This window comes from Elephas maximus, chromosome 22 (genome assembly GCF_024166365.1).
Source record: "Elephas maximus indicus isolate mEleMax1 chromosome 22, mEleMax1 primary haplotype, whole genome shotgun sequence".
Classification (NCBI taxonomy): domain Eukaryota; kingdom Metazoa; phylum Chordata; class Mammalia; order Proboscidea; family Elephantidae; genus Elephas; species Elephas maximus.
In genome coordinates this window covers 26,480,194-26,495,766 of record NC_064840.1, presented here as the reverse complement: position 1 = coordinate 26,495,766, position 15,573 = coordinate 26,480,194, and the positions used below count along the sequence as shown (strand labels likewise).

General features: G+C 47.2%; 2 protein-coding genes across 9 annotated transcripts in view; both read left to right on the top strand.

The window, feature by feature from the left end:
* Positions 1-6,545, top strand: part of MTMR3 (myotubularin related protein 3) — a 191,305-nt gene extending 184,760 nt beyond the window's left edge. For 3 of the 6 annotated variants that reach the window (XM_049866859.1, XM_049866854.1, XM_049866856.1), the window contains 5 exons: positions 284-1,700; positions 2,929-3,039; positions 3,487-3,575; positions 4,311-4,337; positions 6,199-6,545. In XM_049866859.1, coding sequence (XP_049722816.1) covers positions 284-1,700; positions 2,929-3,039; positions 3,487-3,575; positions 4,311-4,337; positions 6,199-6,370 — 1,816 coding nt within the window. In that variant the 3' untranslated portion in view covers positions 6,371-6,545. The remainder of the gene's footprint in view (positions 1-283; positions 1,701-2,928; positions 3,040-3,486; positions 3,576-4,310; positions 4,338-6,198) is intronic. The other 3 variants (XM_049866858.1, XM_049866857.1, XM_049866860.1) reach the window with 3 other exon arrangements.
* A 1,470-nt stretch (positions 6,546-8,015) lies between these two features.
* The window catches only part of HORMAD2 (HORMA domain containing 2), a 179,801-nt gene continuing 172,243 nt past the window's right edge, over positions 8,016-15,573 (top strand). For all 3 annotated transcript variants that reach the window (XR_007514993.1, XM_049866863.1, XM_049866861.1), the window contains exon 1: positions 8,016-8,843. The gene's annotated coding sequence lies outside the window, so the exon portion shown is untranslated. The remainder of the gene's footprint in view (positions 8,844-15,573) is intronic.

Genomic DNA, 15,573 nt, shown 5'->3' with positions numbered 1-15,573 from the left:
AGTATCATGAAGGATATTTTTTTAAAATATCATTCGACGTTACTTTATTTGTATGTATTGGGCATGGAGTGGGAGCAGTGTGAGAGAAACTCTACAGACTAGAAGAAGGACTCTTAAGGGCCCTTTGCCTCTCCAGCAATCTAAGCCTTATTTCAAAGATGCCATAGCTCATTGAGTAGCTGTAATGGACTCAATTATGAAACAACTGCCTCTTGGCACCTATTTTCTCCTTACTATGAATTGCTTCACAGATTCTCATTTCCCCAAAACTCCTTTCTTTTAGGCTACCAAAGACTAGATCATTTGACAATCTGACCACAGCCTGCGACAACACAGTGCCTCTGGCCAGCCGGCGCAGTAGTGACCCGAGCCTGAATGAGAAATGGCAGGAGCACCGGCGCTCACTAGAACTGAGCAGCCTGGCAGGTCCCGGGGAGGAGCCTCTGGATGCTGACAGCCTGGGGAAGCCAGCCAAAGTGTTAGGGGGCGCTGAGCTGTCTGTTGCAGCTGGAGTGGCCGAGGGGCAGATGGAGAACATTTTGCAAGAGGCCTCCAAAGAGGAGAGTGGGATAGAGGAGTCTGCCCGTAGAGGGGACCTTGAGATGCAAGAGGTCAAAGAGGAGGCTGTCTTAGAAAAGGAGAGCAGGAGGAAGATGCCCGAGGGCTCAGCCAGTGTAGTTGATAAAGAACCAGAGCTGGATATTGCTGCCCTGAGGAGCCATCCAGGCACTAACCTGTCTGTGTTCTCACAGGGTATTCCTGAACAGCAAGGTGGGCACAGTGTTCTCTCCAGTCCGCTCCAGGAGCCCTGCAGGGGAGAGGGCTCCCAGGAGATCCCTGTGGAGCAGCCTCAAATAGGAGATATCCCAGGGAATAGGGAGGAAGCAGTTCTTCCAGTCCCAGTAGATGCAGAAGTTGCCTATGGTACCTCACAGTCAAGTTCTCTGCTGCCCCCCCAAGTCCCATTTGAGGTCAGAGGACCAAATGTGGGCAGTTCCATGGAAATGTTAGTGGAAGACAAAGTGAAGCCAGAAAATGGGCCCCAAGGCCATCATAGACCTTGCCTGGTAAACAGTGGCAGTTTCAGTGGCAAGGACATACCTGGCCAAGCCGTGGAGCCCAGGGCTTCAGAGAGGAGTCTGGCTGAGAGGCCCCACGTGGGGCCTGAGGTACGCAGGACTTCCCCTGGCCACACTCGCAGTCCAACGCGTTCTCCTCGTGCCTTGCCTTTAGCCGAATGTAAAGAGGGGGTTGTATGCAATGGTGCCCCAGAGACTGAAAACAAGGCCTCAGAGCAGCCCACAGAGCTTAGCATTCTCCCGAAGTACCCCACACCCAATGGGCACTGTGCCAACGGTGAGGCTGGTAGGAGCAAGGACTCCCTGAGCCGCCAGCTGTCTACTATGAGTTGCAGCTCCACCCACTTACACTCAAGGAACTTGCACCACAAGTGGCTACACAGCCACTCAGGGAGGCCATCTGTGACCAGCAGCCCTGACCAGCCTTCTCGCAGCCACCTGGATGATGATGGCATGCCTGTCTACACGGACACTATCCAACAGCGCCTGCGTCAGATTGAGTCGGGCCATCAGCAAGAAGTGGAGACCTTGAAGAAGCAAGTCCAGGAGCTGAGGAGTCGCCTGGAGAGCCAGTACCTGACCAGCTCCCTACGTTTCAATGGGGACTTTGGGGATGAAGTGGTGAGTATGCCATGGTACCTACATGGCTGCCCAGGGAGACAGGGCATGCTGAGGCTAGGTGCCCTTTGTGCCCAGCATATGGTGATTGGTAAAGATTTGGAAAGGTCCAGAATAGCCCTGTTGAGAGAGGCTGAAGATGAGCCTTAGCCTTGTGAGTGGAAATGTACGTCTTGTCTTTTCCGCCTGGCTTTTTCCACATATGTCCTGTTTTAGGAAGGTAGGGTAAGGAAGGGAGTTAGCACTACATGGTTGGCCACATGTCTTTGGAGAGAGGATCATATGTCTGAAGAAGAACTTGAACTCCTGGACAGAATGACATTGTAAGGCAGTGTCAGATATTCCTGCCAAATTATAGTGCCTGTCCTACCTTAGTAGCTAGTAAACTATTAGGGCCCCCCTCAAAAACAAAAGAAAAAACTTGGGCTAAAGCTGTGAAGGTTTAGTTCTTTTTTTAAACAAATGTTTAACACCTGGTGATGGGCGTAGACATGGAGAGAAGTGATTGGTTTGGAGCACTGTTGAGGAGTTAGCACTGATGGGTCTTGGTGAGTGGAAGTGGGGGCGTGCAGAGAGGAGGTCCTTAGGGGGCGGCACTCTTCTCACTGGGAGGGTCTAACTCAATGTGCTCAACTACAAGTGTGAACCTGCAGTGGTCAGCGTACATTAAAGGCGGGCACATTCAATGACTTGATTCAGTGTGACTTCTTGGCTTTCTTTGATATTAATGATGGTTTCTCATTTTCCTAAAGAATCCTTCAGAGAAAGGAAGGCATGCCCAAAGTACTCAGTTCTAACTAAGTGGCAGGGTAGGATTGACAGGCTGCTGGAACACAGCTTCAGCTGACATTTGGTGCTCTCAGCCCCTTCTGATCACTTCCCCTGCCTTACTTCCTGGAACCCTAAGGCCCATCTTTCCACCCCAGAGTCACCATACACGGCTTTGAACACGTGTCCCTTTAAACATGTGTATCATTCCGTTGGACATAGGGTCACTATGAGTCTGAAGTGTCTCGACGGCACCTAACAACAACAGTCCCTCTTCCAGCTGAGCTCAGCCTAGTCTCTGCACCTGTACGTCCTGATCCTCGATGGTTGTACATCTAACGACTTGGCAGCCCTAACACCCAGGCCCAGCAGTAACCCCCATTGCTCCCTTCTGTGCCAAACCGTTTCTTCTTTTGGGAGGAGACCAGGTTCATTCTGTTCAGCTGTGTTTGTTTGCCAACAGACTTCAATCCCCGACTCGGAAAGCAATCTGGATCAGAACTGTTTGTCTCGCTGCAGCACAGAGATTTTCTCTGAAGCCAGCTGGGAGCAGGTGGATAAACAGGACACGGAGGTACAGGCTCAGCCCCTGCTCTGAGCACCATCCATGCAACCGTTTTGTGGTTCTTCTCCACCCCCACTCCTACCCCATGGCCAAGGAATAACCTTATAGCACAGTTAGCCATGAGCCTTGGACATCACAGCTCCTGTGAACCCCCATCACGCCTAGAATTCCTGAGCCAGGGACATTCAGTGTCCTCATTGCCTATATGAACTGGAGCCCTGCCAGCTCTTAGTGACCCATCGTGCTGCTGCCTGCTACTTTATCTGAGGGGAGTTTAGAGTTCCCTCAGGGAAAAGATTTGGACGCCTTTCTTGTACTGCTGATATCAGACCTGCTGGGTTGGTGCCACTGGAATCGGTGTGGTCCTTGTGACCATTGTTGTCCCCAGTGTGGTTCTGCTGGCACCAGCTGGACAGCCTGTCTCCTCTCTCTAACCTGGCCCCATCTGTTTTGCAGATGACCCGTTGGCTCCCTGACCACCTGGCTGCCCACTGCTATGCGTGTGACAGTGCCTTCTGGCTCGCCAGCAGGAAGCACCACTGCAGGTGCCCTTGAGGGGTGTGGTGGTGTGGGCCAGGGGTGTGGAGGCTGCGATTTGTCTGAGGCCGATATGGGGTTTACAGGACCTCCACTCATCTCTTGTGCCTCTGAAATTGGTGTTTGCAGAACTGCATTTGGGATCTTTGTTCCAGTTCAGAGTGATCACTATTAAATTTTGAAATGTGCAACTGATAGGCTTTTGTTTTGCTTCCTGAAATGGTGGAGCACCAGCTACTACCCAGACTACCATTTCTTGTTCCCAGAATAAAATTTCTTCCCATTCAGTATGGCTGCTGTGAACAAAATTAGTTTTCCTGCTGTGGGCAGGGAACTTCATTTTCCTACTCCTTACCCTGCTCCCTGGCCCCAAACTTGTTTTCCCTTGTGCTGATGTTGAGCAGATATAGCTGGGGGGAGTTGTAGGGACAGCTGAGGGGAGAGTCTTCCAGTCCTTAAGACTCCCCAACTTCTTCTTTCTCCCTTCTAGGTTGGGGTAGTGAGAGTTACTAGAAATGCTTTGCTCCAGCTGCTGGGTGACTGCCTGGTAGATGTTCAGTGTTCTTAGAATAGGAAATTTTGCTAAATCGTATCATAACTCACCTATATGAGTGAACCTAGATTGAAAATGTCTCTCTTTGTCCAGTATGATGCTTCTAAGGTCATATAACTCCCTCCCCTGCACCCCAGCCCAAGTGTCTTTGACCAGCTTCTCCTCTGAGCTCTTTCTCCCCTCCTTGCAGGGACACTGACCGTGTTGATCAAACGTGGTGAGCATTTGCAACAACCTGTCTGTCATGTCTGCATATCTACAATAACTTCAAACTAACGCTGTCCTTTCTCCCCGTTTCTCTGCACTCATTGGAATGAAAGTCTGGGACTGGAGAGCACAGGCAGGCAGGTGGGCTTGGAGGAACATCAGAGCAGCTGATTGAAGACACCTGTAGGACTGAGTCAGGCTGCAGTCATGTACTCCCCGTCTGACCAGAAGGGCAACCAAGCTGTCCTTGGCTTGTGACTAGAAAGGTGCTTCAGCAGGGGCTGGTCTTGTAGGGCAGCCAGTTGGGCTTTCAGAGCCATTTCTTTTTGTTCAGTCATTCATTGAGGTGCCAGGATGATGCTAGTGACTCCCAAGTCAAACAGCATCACTCCTTTTTTTTTTTTTTAAGAGACGAGAACTGACCAGGGGCGCTGTTTCCAGAGAATCAGCATTAGCATGGAAGACATTCAGAGAAGACTTCATTTAGGGTCTTTAAGGGTCCCCTGGAAGAACTCAGATGGGAAAACTTAGGTAGTCAAATTCATGTCAGGCTCTTGAGCTGAACTCTAACAGGTATGATACAATAAATATAGACATTCAGAAGTAAATTTAGGTAATTTTTCTGTGTGGCTACAGGTTCTTGCTGACTCATGCTTTTTGGAAACATAGTTAATAAAGTACTCATTGCATGCTAGAAGACGAGATTTTGTGTGTTTGGTTTAGTTCTCTATCCTTCCTTTGCTACGTGTCCAGGTTTTTCCTTTTGTAGTATTCTTTTGTCCCCAAATGGCATTCAGTGTTCTCTCCTCCTATAAGTAGTCCTTAACCAGCAGTGGGATTGCATCCTGAGGAGTGCAGATGTTTAGCTGCCTTCCCTTCATCTTTGGTGGGGTGTGTCAGGCTCCTTGGGGTCTCCCATTTTTGGGCTTAATGGGATTGATTTGTCCTTAAGGGCCCAGCAAAAGTGGACTCATAAGGTGGGCAGAAACTCATCCTCTGCCAGTTCCCTTTCCTGTTAGCTCTGAAGGACATCAGTCTGGGTGTGAAGGCCTCCAAGGGGAGGAGGGGAGGGAGGCCTTCAGGCAGAGCTCTGATTTTCCCTGGAGGTGCATGGGGCAGGGGAGCGAGCCATAATTAACTGACACCAATCTAATCAGGGGTGTGTGTGTGTGTGTGTGTGTGTGTGTGTGTGTGTGTGTCTGTCTGCGCACGTGTGTTCATCTGTGCTCATCCTTCCACTTCTCGTTTCACTCTCTGAGCATGTGTCACGGGCTGCTTGTCTTCTGGCTTTGCATGCTGCCAGCAGAGCAGTCCCAGATGGCAGCAGTCTATACTCCATGTTGCTGCCCCTGAGCTCCTGGGGAGTGGCCCTTGGACAAGACTCCACAGCCTCTAGCTGGGCTGGGGGTAGTTGTTTCTCTCATCTGACGGGCCTAGAGGCAGTGCCACTTGACTCTGGCCTCTCAGTGATACAAGCTACAAAGAGGCCTTTGTCCAGTTGAGTGTGGCCACTGAGTCTCCTTGGGCCAAGACTTACCCATTGAGTTTGCACTGCTTCTGCCCTGGGCCCTTTGTTCTCACAGGTCTCTCTTGAGTGGCATCCCCCTGTGTCCTGGTAACCTTGAGCTGTAGTGGTGGGGCATCCAGGTATCCTTGGCTCCAAAGTGAAAGTGGCAAATGAATACACTGAGTAGGGATGAGTGCCCTGCCCAGCTTGTTCTGGGTTAGAGAAATGGAAGCGTTTGATCTTAGAGGAGTTTCCAGCACATCTGAATTATACACAAAAAAGTTCTGTCTTCTGAAGTTGGTTTCCCCACCTCATTCCTGCTCACTGAAATTAACGTTGTTTTGTTTCTTTTTCTCATCTCAAGGAATTGTGGGAATGTATTCTGCTCCAGTTGTTGTAACCAGAAGGTTCCAGTTCCCAGCCAGCAGCTCTTTGAACCCAGTCGAGTGTGCAAGTCTTGCTATAGCAGCCTGCATCCCTCGGGCTCCAGCATTGACCTTGAACTGGATAAGCCCATTGCTGCCACTTCAAACTGAAGCTTAAGTGACCTGGGGCAGAGGCCAAGCTGCTGTTCTCCGGACAGGCCCACACATCCTGGGCAGACTGAGAGGCCCGTGCACTTTGGATTGGGGGCATGGAACCACCTGTGCAGAGTGACAGAATTTTGGGATGTACCACTGGATTGTAGATTGATTTTTTTTTTTTTTTTTTCCTGTTCCCACTCTCCCTTTTCCATTCTCCCTCTGCCCTCAAAAAAGAAAAAACTCCCTGATTGTCTTAAATTTTTTTTTAATGGAAGGCCAGAGGTTGCCCAGCCACCTGTAACTGCCAAGCTGCCTGCTGTCAGGCTAAGCTGCGGGTTGACTTGGCTCCTTGGGGTGGGAGGAGGCTGGTCAGAGCCAGGAGTGGAGGCCCGAGACAGTGAGCACAGAAGAAAATCAGTGTTAATGTTTGTAACCATTGTTCATGTCATCACCAAGTTAGAGCTGGTCGGAAACCTTTGCTGCTGAGAGGCCAGAGGTGTCTTCCCCAAAAGTATGTCCCGGGTGCCTTCTCCCAACTGATAGAAAAGTAAATGGGGGTAGTTGTTTGTGGGGAGGGACACGGAGTAAATGGAACCCAAAGGCCCCCTTTGGGGAAGGAAAGTGTATGTCCTCTGAGGCAGGGGAGAGGGGCTAGGAATGGATGGCCAGCCCAGCTCCTTGGTAGCAAGGAGCGGACTTCTGTGTTCTCTCCCATGGGATTCTGTTCTTAACTTGACCCAGATTTTACAGGGCTCCCTTCACTTTCAGGGAGTCTGCCTCCCTGGGCTACGCTGTGTAGCACTTCCCACCCTTGGGCATAAGATACAAACTGGCTAAAGTGCTGTGGCCAAGCCCAAAGCCTGCCCTGAACCCAGGCATACCTGGAATCCCTTTCCGGAGCCTGGTCTCCCAAACAATCTCTCTTCCTTAGCCAGCACGGGAAATCCAGACTCAGGGTTCCAAAAATTCCCCATCCCCAAACCAATCATGGATTTCCCCAGTAAGGGGTAGTATCAGCCTTCTAGAGTGCAAGCCTCGGGAAATGGGAGCATGTGCTCATTACAATTGGCCTTCCTCCTCCCTCCCACCTTGGGGCAGCAGGAAGAGCTCAACCAGGCTCCCCCGCACTGGCCTATTCCTGTGGTGCCTGCGTGAGCACTGTCTGGCCGTTGGCCAGCAGTGAGGGGTCATATGGTGAATCTGCAGGGTTGCATAGAGATGTGACATGGCCCATAGGAGATTCAGGGCATCTCTCCTCCATAAGCTTTGATGTGGTCCAAAAAAGAGCTTCAGTCAAGACTGGGGTGGAGGTAGGTATGGGAAGGGTGGAGAGGAGCTTAGGTTTGTGCTTTGTAACCTTGGTGTCCATGTTTTGTGCCTGCCCTCCCTCTCAGGGGAAGGGCCATGCTTGGCTATGCTCAAGCTGCTGACTGGTATCAGGATGGATTATGGCAAGGGGCAGGGGTAAGGTCAGGGAGCACTCAGTTGTGATCCTGCCCTGTACACCTCTTCCCGTTTGTTAGTAGTTCCCTGGTCTCAGGAAGGTGGCTTCTCTGTGTGCCTGGGGTTGGTTAACACATGGCCCGAAGCCTTCCCTGGAGCTGTCAGTCTAGGCAAAGTCAGGAGCAACTGAGCATGTCTCTGACTTCCCAGGACATCAGGTTCCTTGGAGTTTGAGTTTAGTGAAACAGGGTGTAGCTCTTCTCCATACTCTGAGTGGTCTGGCCATGCAGGTAGGGAGAAGTTGGTCTAATTAAGGATTGTGCAGTTCCTAGTGACAGGTGCCAAGAGGTTACGATACGGGTTTCTTGGTGTGATGTACAGTGTGAATAAGTGCTTGCAGCTCTTAGTCCTTTTTGGTCAATGAAGCACTTTTTTATTAATATTTTTCTTTGTATGTAAACAAGGAACCGTAACTCTCCATAGCTGTACATATAACCCTTTTCTCCTAAAGAGGAGTCAGTCATTGCTCCTATATTTTTCATTTTTTGTCAAAGCAAGAAGTAAATACTTTAGAACTGTTAAATATATAAATAAAGTGAATAAAGTTTAGTGTTGCACATGGTAGCATTTGCTAACACTTCCTGATTCTCTTCCCTGTGGCTTATCCCCTCTTTGTCTCATTTACCTCTTACCCAGGAGAAACTGGGTTGAGGTGCTGCTGGGAAACTGGCCCTTTGGCAAAGGAAAACTGCACGTTTCTTTTCAATTCCGGACCTTGGCAAAGAGCCGAAGCCCGAGCACTGAAAACACTTCCTTGATGATTTTGCTCCTAACATCGCCCAAGCTAAAAAAGACAAAACCATCAGGCGTCCAAACAATCAGCCCTTCTTCCTTGTGTGGAGAATTGACATCAGTAGTGATTTAAACTCCCTCTGGTCTCCAGGCTTTTTGTTTGCCTCTGCTGCTCTGATTCCGGGGCAGCCAGTCCTCAGGCCCCTTAGTTCCCTGCACCCAGGAGCATCAGCGGCATCCAGAGCGGCAGGTAGGTACAGGGCCTCTTGTGCAGAGTGGAAAGAGATGTGGCGGGGAGGACTAGAAAATGCGACTGCCTGGCCTTCTTGGACGATTGAAATTTGGGTGGGCAGAGAGAGAACTGGGGACAGACACTGAACTGGATGTGGTTAGATTCTGCACCTAACTAGAGGTTTCCCTTCCCATTCCATCCACACAGAAAGAGGAATCCCTGCTCCTTGGATTTGCAACCTCTGCTTCCAACCAAGCAAGGCCATAGTATCTAGTCACTTCTTGACTAGCTCTTGCTCGTCACACAGGTGGATTTTCTTTCCCGTGCATCACTGTTGGGACAGGCTTCCCATCTCAGGGGTCTGTGAGTGAGATATTTCATGCAGTTCCTCCCTAGGAAAGATTGGTGTTGAGTGGTATCCGACTCTGGGGTTACCAGCCTGTCATCTCTGTAGTGAGTTGGCTGGGCTCCAAACAGTGACCCTGTTCAGAGACTTCCTGAAGGCCTGAAGCCTTAGGGGTCAGGATCTCCAGAGTCACTTTCTGGACGTACTCTCTGTCTTAATAACAGCTGAGCTGGTTCCAGTCCGAAAGTTGTGTGGGATGTCTAGCGTCTAATTCAGAATTAACCTGCCTTCAGTCCACCAAGGAGACCTGTCTGTGTGTTCAGACTAAGTTGTGAAAAACTTGAGTGCCTGTCATAGCCCACGTGTGTCTACACCCAGCTCCTGTAGATCCTGCGATCTCGTGTTGGGGCGGTAGATGAGCAGCTGGGAGTAGGAAGATGAAGCTCACACGGGCCAGGATACTGGTGAGACTGACGGTGCATCTCCGTGGGCAGGGCTTATGCCCTGCTAGCTGGCCTGTGGAGGAGTTTGGTCTGAAACAGAGGGGTACTGGCAGTAACCTTGAGCTGCCAGGATGTCATCCTCAGCTCTCATTTCCTGGCTCACACTTAACACTTCCCCTCTTTCCATACTTTGGGCCCCTTAACTCCACTCTAAAAAATGGTACGGCACGCAAACTTCCAGGGCTGCCGTAATCCACTGGGGTTTCCTAGTGACGATGTATAAAAAATGTTCTCTTAAGTGATTTTGCTAATGTGCTTACTGTTAATTTTCATGTTAGACAGAAAAGAATATTCTCAGAATTAAAAAGGTACCGTGGCAGACTTAAAAGAGAATGAATAAAACCACGCCAGAAGATCTGTTAATTTTCAGCTATTAAAAACTATCAAAATGGGAATTGAGGGCATATCCTAGAATCAGATTACAAGCGTTTGTCCTTCAAATAGCTGATATGCTTGGCCGCTTACACCCGAGGCTAGGAGGGCCCTGTACCTATTGAAGTTGTTAGCTCTAGCTCTGCCATCTATTGAATTTTTAAGAACGAGGGCTGATTGGAAGGTACTGTTGCAGGGTTTCATTTTTTTCTGTTCAAGTGACCTGTCCTCAGGGCTGCAGCTGCAGCCCTGATTGTAATAACTGAGAATGGCTACTGGCAGTAGAACAGGAGAGTTAAAAGTTGGGCCCTGGCTGTAGAGCAAAATGGCTGGCTCTTCAACAGGAGTCCCGGCTGTTTAATGTCCAGTCACATCTTCAAGGAAGTTGTTCTAAGTTGAGGTTACATGATTTCTCAAGGGCAGAACTGACTGCTAAACATGATGCCCACTGTCCCAGCACATAACCAAACTGAAGCTTTGTTCCTCTCGGGCGTGTGCAGAGTTCATCCACTGCACATTCCATACAGATACCAGCTGCCCCTGGCCCCTCCCTAGGGCCTGCAGGTCTCCCGAACCATGAGAGGTACAAGAAGAGGAAGAGGAGGGAGTACTCTCTGAAATGTTTTTTTTTTTTAATGCTGCTCTTGTGTTTTATTTATCACATAGGGTCTTTTCGATCATATCCGAGTTCTTAGTCAACTTTTCTTAGTGCTCATAGCAGTTGCGTTGATATTTTAAGTGGAATTTTACATCGGCATTTCAAATTGACCTTTAACCGCTTTCCAGTTTTTTAAAAAAGAAAACCTGTGAGGCTGAGATGCAGTTTAAGACATAGATTGTGTTGCTGCTGACAGTTGTGCTGCCTGTTGTAATAGCACTTATTCTGTGGGAGCCTCAGTGACCGCTGAAAGAAGCTAAATAAACGTGTCGTTTTCACCCACAGTTTTTCAGCCCTTAGGTTTGGTTTGCCCCTTGGAGGTCACTGTGGTTCTCTATTCAGTGCTGTGATAGTGTCATGTGTGAGGGATGAATCAGCTCAGCCGCTTAGTCCAGGAAAGAGGTGGCTTGGGAAGGAGGGGGCAGCAGGGAGTCTGAGGTCATCTAGTTCCATGGTTTTCAGACTGTGTGGGGGGACGATTGTGGGGTGATGGGCCCCAGGCCCAGCTGATTTGAGAAAGCTCTGGTACTTAAAAGTCTGAAAAACATTGAGTTAACCCAGTCTCCTTATTCATTGAGGAAACTGAGACTCAGGGAGGGGCATAGACTTATCCGGGGTTACCCTGTGAGTTACCAGCAAAGTTTTAATAAGAGACCTGCTCGCCTGATCCCCTTCCCTCAGTGCTCTTTGGAATACACAAAACAACCAGTTGCCTTCAAGTTGACAGCAACTCATGACGACCCCATATGTGTCAGAGTAGAACTGTGCTCCTTAGGGTTTCCAGTGGCAGATTTTTTGGAAGTAGATTGTCAGGCCTTTCTTCCAGGGCATCTCTTGGTGGACCCAAACCTCCAATCTTTTGGGTAGCAGCAGAATGAGTTAATCATTTCCAGGAACTCCAGACAGAAAACAACCTTATATAAATAGCAGTTTTATCCTGGTTCTCTTTCAGTTAGCCAAACCAGAAATTTGGAGAGGAGCTTAGTGGTTGCTATCAGAAGGCTTAAATTGTGAGCCCTCCTCTCCCTCCTAACCAAAATCAAAAGGTTTTGATAGTGTAGTCTAGTGTTTTTGTTTTCTTTACCTTTCCAAATGTAAAAACAAATGATAGTGTTACTAGTCTGAATCGTCTAATTTCAAATTATAACATTATCGTAAGTCTGGGGGGGTGGAGGGGAGGGGAGCAATTTTGACTAATGCAAATGGGCTAGTTGTTGCGGACTGTCTCAACATCAGAATCCAATTTCAGAATTTTGTTTTGGTTAACAGTGTGGAGAAGAATTCCTGACTTACATAGATGTGTTGTTGTTGCCGTGAAGTTGGTTCTGACTCATAGTGACCGTATATGCAACGGAATGAAACACTGCCTGGTCCTGCACCATCCTCACAGTCGTAGCTATGTTTGAGCTGATTGTTGCAGCCACTCTGTCAGTCCATCTCATTGAGGGTCTTCCTCATTTTCCCTGACCCTTTACTTTACCAAGCACGATGTCCTTCTCTAGGACTGGTCTGTCCTGATGACGCGTCCAAAGTACGTGAGACAATGTCTCGCCATCCGTCACTTCTAAGGAGCATTGTGGCTGTACTTCTTCCAAGACACATAGATTTTGTTCATTCTTCTGGCAGTCCACAGTATAGTTAATATTCTTTGCCAGTACCATAATTCAAAGGAATTAGTTCTTCTTTGGCCTTTCTTACTCACTGTCCAGCTTTCACAAGCATATGAGACAATTGACTTAGTCCTCAAAATGACATCTTTGCTTTTTAGCACTTTAAAGAGGTCTTTTGCAGCAGATTTGCCCAATGCAGTTTGTCATCTGATTTCTTGACTGCTGCTTCCATGGGCATTGGTTATGGATTCGAATAGAATGAAATCCCTGACAACCTGAACCTTTTCTCCGTTTATCATGATGTTGCTTATTAGTCCAGTTGTGAGGATTTTTGTTTTCTTTATGTTGAGGTGCAATCCATACTGAAGCCTATGATCTTTGATCTTCATCAGTAAGGTTGTGTCATCTGCATAACGCAGGTTGTTAATGAGTCTTCCACCAGTCCTGATGCCCCGTACTTCTTCATATAGTCCAGCTTCTCAGATTCTTTGCTCAGCGTGCAGATTGATTAAGTATGGTGAAAGGATGCAGCCTTGACGTACACCCTTCTTGACTTTAAACCGATCAGTATCCCCTTGTTCTGTTCGAACAACTGCCTCTTGATCTATGTGTAGATTCCTCATGAGCACAATTAAGTGTTCTGGAATTTCCATTTTTCGCAGTTATTCATAATTTGTTAGGATCCACAGAGTCAAATGTCTTTGCATAGTCAGTAAAACATAGGTAAACATCTTTCTCATATTCTTTGCTTTCAGCCGAGATCCATCTAACATCAGCAGTTACATCCCTCATTATCTGGGAGTTCCCTGTCAGTGTACTGCTGCAACTGTTTTTAAATTATCTTTAGCAAAAATCTACTCACGTATGATATTGGTCCATAATTTTCACATTCTATTGTATCACCTTTCTTTGGGATTGACACAAGTATGGATCTCTTCCAGTCGGTTGGCCAGGTAGCTATCTTCCAAATTTCTTGGCATAGATGAGTGAGTGCTTCCAGTGTTGCCAGTGTCGCATCCATTTGTTGAAACATCTCAATTGGTAGTCTGTCAGTTCCTGGAGCCTTTTTTTTTGGCCAGTGCCTTCAGTGCAGCTTGGACCTCTTCCTTCAGTACCGTCAGTTCTTGATCATATGCTGCCTCCTCAAATGGCTGAACATTGACCAGTTCTTTTTGGTACAGTGACTCTGTATATTCCTTCCATCTTCTTTTGATGCTTCCTGCATTGTTCAATATTTTACCCATAGAATCCTTCCATATTGCAATTTGAGGCTTAAATTTTTTTCTTCATTTCTTTCAGCTTGAGAAATGCTGAGTATGTCCTTCCCTTTGGTTTTCTAACTCCAGGTTTTTGCACATTTCATCATAACACTCAAGCTGCCCTTTGAAATCTGTTCAGCTCTTAGTTCATCATGTCGTCCTTTCACCTTAGCTACTCTATGTTCAAGAGCACGTTTCAGAGTCTTGTGACATCCATTTTGGTCTTTTCTTTCCTGTTTTTTTAATGATCTTTTTGCTTTCTTCATCTATGATGTCATCGTAGAGCTCGTCTGGTCTTCAGTCGTTAGTGTTGAATGCGTCTAATCTATTCCTGAGACTGTCTCTAAATTCAGATGGGATATACTCAAGGTTGTACTTTGGCTGTCATGGACTTGTTTTAATTTCTTCAGCTTCAGCTTGATCTTGCATATGAGCAGTTGATGGTCTGTTCTGCAGGTGGTCCCTGGCCTTCTTCTGACTGATGATACTGAGGTTCTCCATCGTCTCTTTCCACAGATATAGTTGATTTGATTCCTGTGTGTTCTATCTGGTGAAGTCTGCTTGTATGGTCACTGTTTATGTTGTTGAAAAAAAGGTATTTGCAATGAATAAGTCATTGGTCTTGCAAAATTCTGTCATGCAATCTCCAGCATTGTTTCTGTCATGAAGGCTAAATTTTCTAACTTCTGGTCCTTCTGTTTTGTTTCCAACTTTCACACTCCAATCACCAGTAATTATAAGTGTATCTTGGTTGCATGGGTGATCGATATCAAATTGTAGAAGTTCATAGAACCTTCAGTTTCTTCATCTGTGGCCTTAGTAGTTGATGCATAAATCTGAATAATAGGCATATAAACTGGTGTTCCTTGTAGGCGTATGGATATTATCCTATCACTGACAGCATTGTACTTCAGGATAGATCTTGAAATGTTCTTTTTGATGATGAATGTGACACCATTCCTCTTCAATTTGTCATTCCTGGAATAGTAGACCATATGATTGTCTGATTCAGAATGGCCAGTGCCAGTCCATTTCAGCTCACTGATGCCTAGGATATCAATGTTTATGCAGCCCGTTTCATTTTTGATGACTTCCAATTTTGCTAGGTTCATACTTTGTACATTCCATGTTCTGATTATCTGTGGATGTTTGCAGCTGCTTCTCATTGTGAGTCATGCCACATAAGCAAATGAAGGTCCCGAAAGCTTGACTCCGTCCACATCATTAAAGTGGACTCTACTTTGAGGAGGCAGCTCTTCCCCAGTCATATTTTGAGTGCCTTCCAATCTGAGGGGCTCATCTTCTGGTACTATGTCACACAATGTTCCACTGCTGCTTATAAGGTTTTCACTGGCCGATTTTTTTAGACGTAGATCACCAGGTCCTTCTTTCTAGTCTATCTTAGTCTAGAAGTTTCACTGAAACCTGTCCACCATGGATGACCCTGCTGGTATTTGAAATACTAGTGGTATAGCTTCCAGCGTCACAGCAACATGCAAGCTACCACAGAGCAACAAACTGACAGACAAAATTCCTGACTTACATAAATGGTTGCAAATGATAATAGTCGTAGCTTGCCTACAGTCTCTGGTTATTATTGACAAACCCGAAGTTGGAGCTTGGAAAAGAAAGACTAATTGAATAATATCCAACACCTTTCGTCCTTACCTTGCATATTATCAGGTAAGAAACATCTAAAGGTTATAATCACTAAAATTATTCAATGGTGAGAACTGCTAGGTATTGACTGTGGCTTGGTCTGATGATCACAGTCCCAGGCTAGGGCCCTCCCAATCAGTGACCCCCTTATATGACCCCAGAGAAGTCCCTACATGCACAGCAAGGAAGGCCTTACTATGAGGTCCCCAGGCACCCTAAGTTCATGCGTGTGTGTTAAACACTGAGTGTACATGTTAAAGATGGTTTTTAGTATTTAAAATGGCATTTGAAGCAAATGTTTGCAAAGGACCCCTGAAGCGCTGCCACAAAAGCCAGTTAGG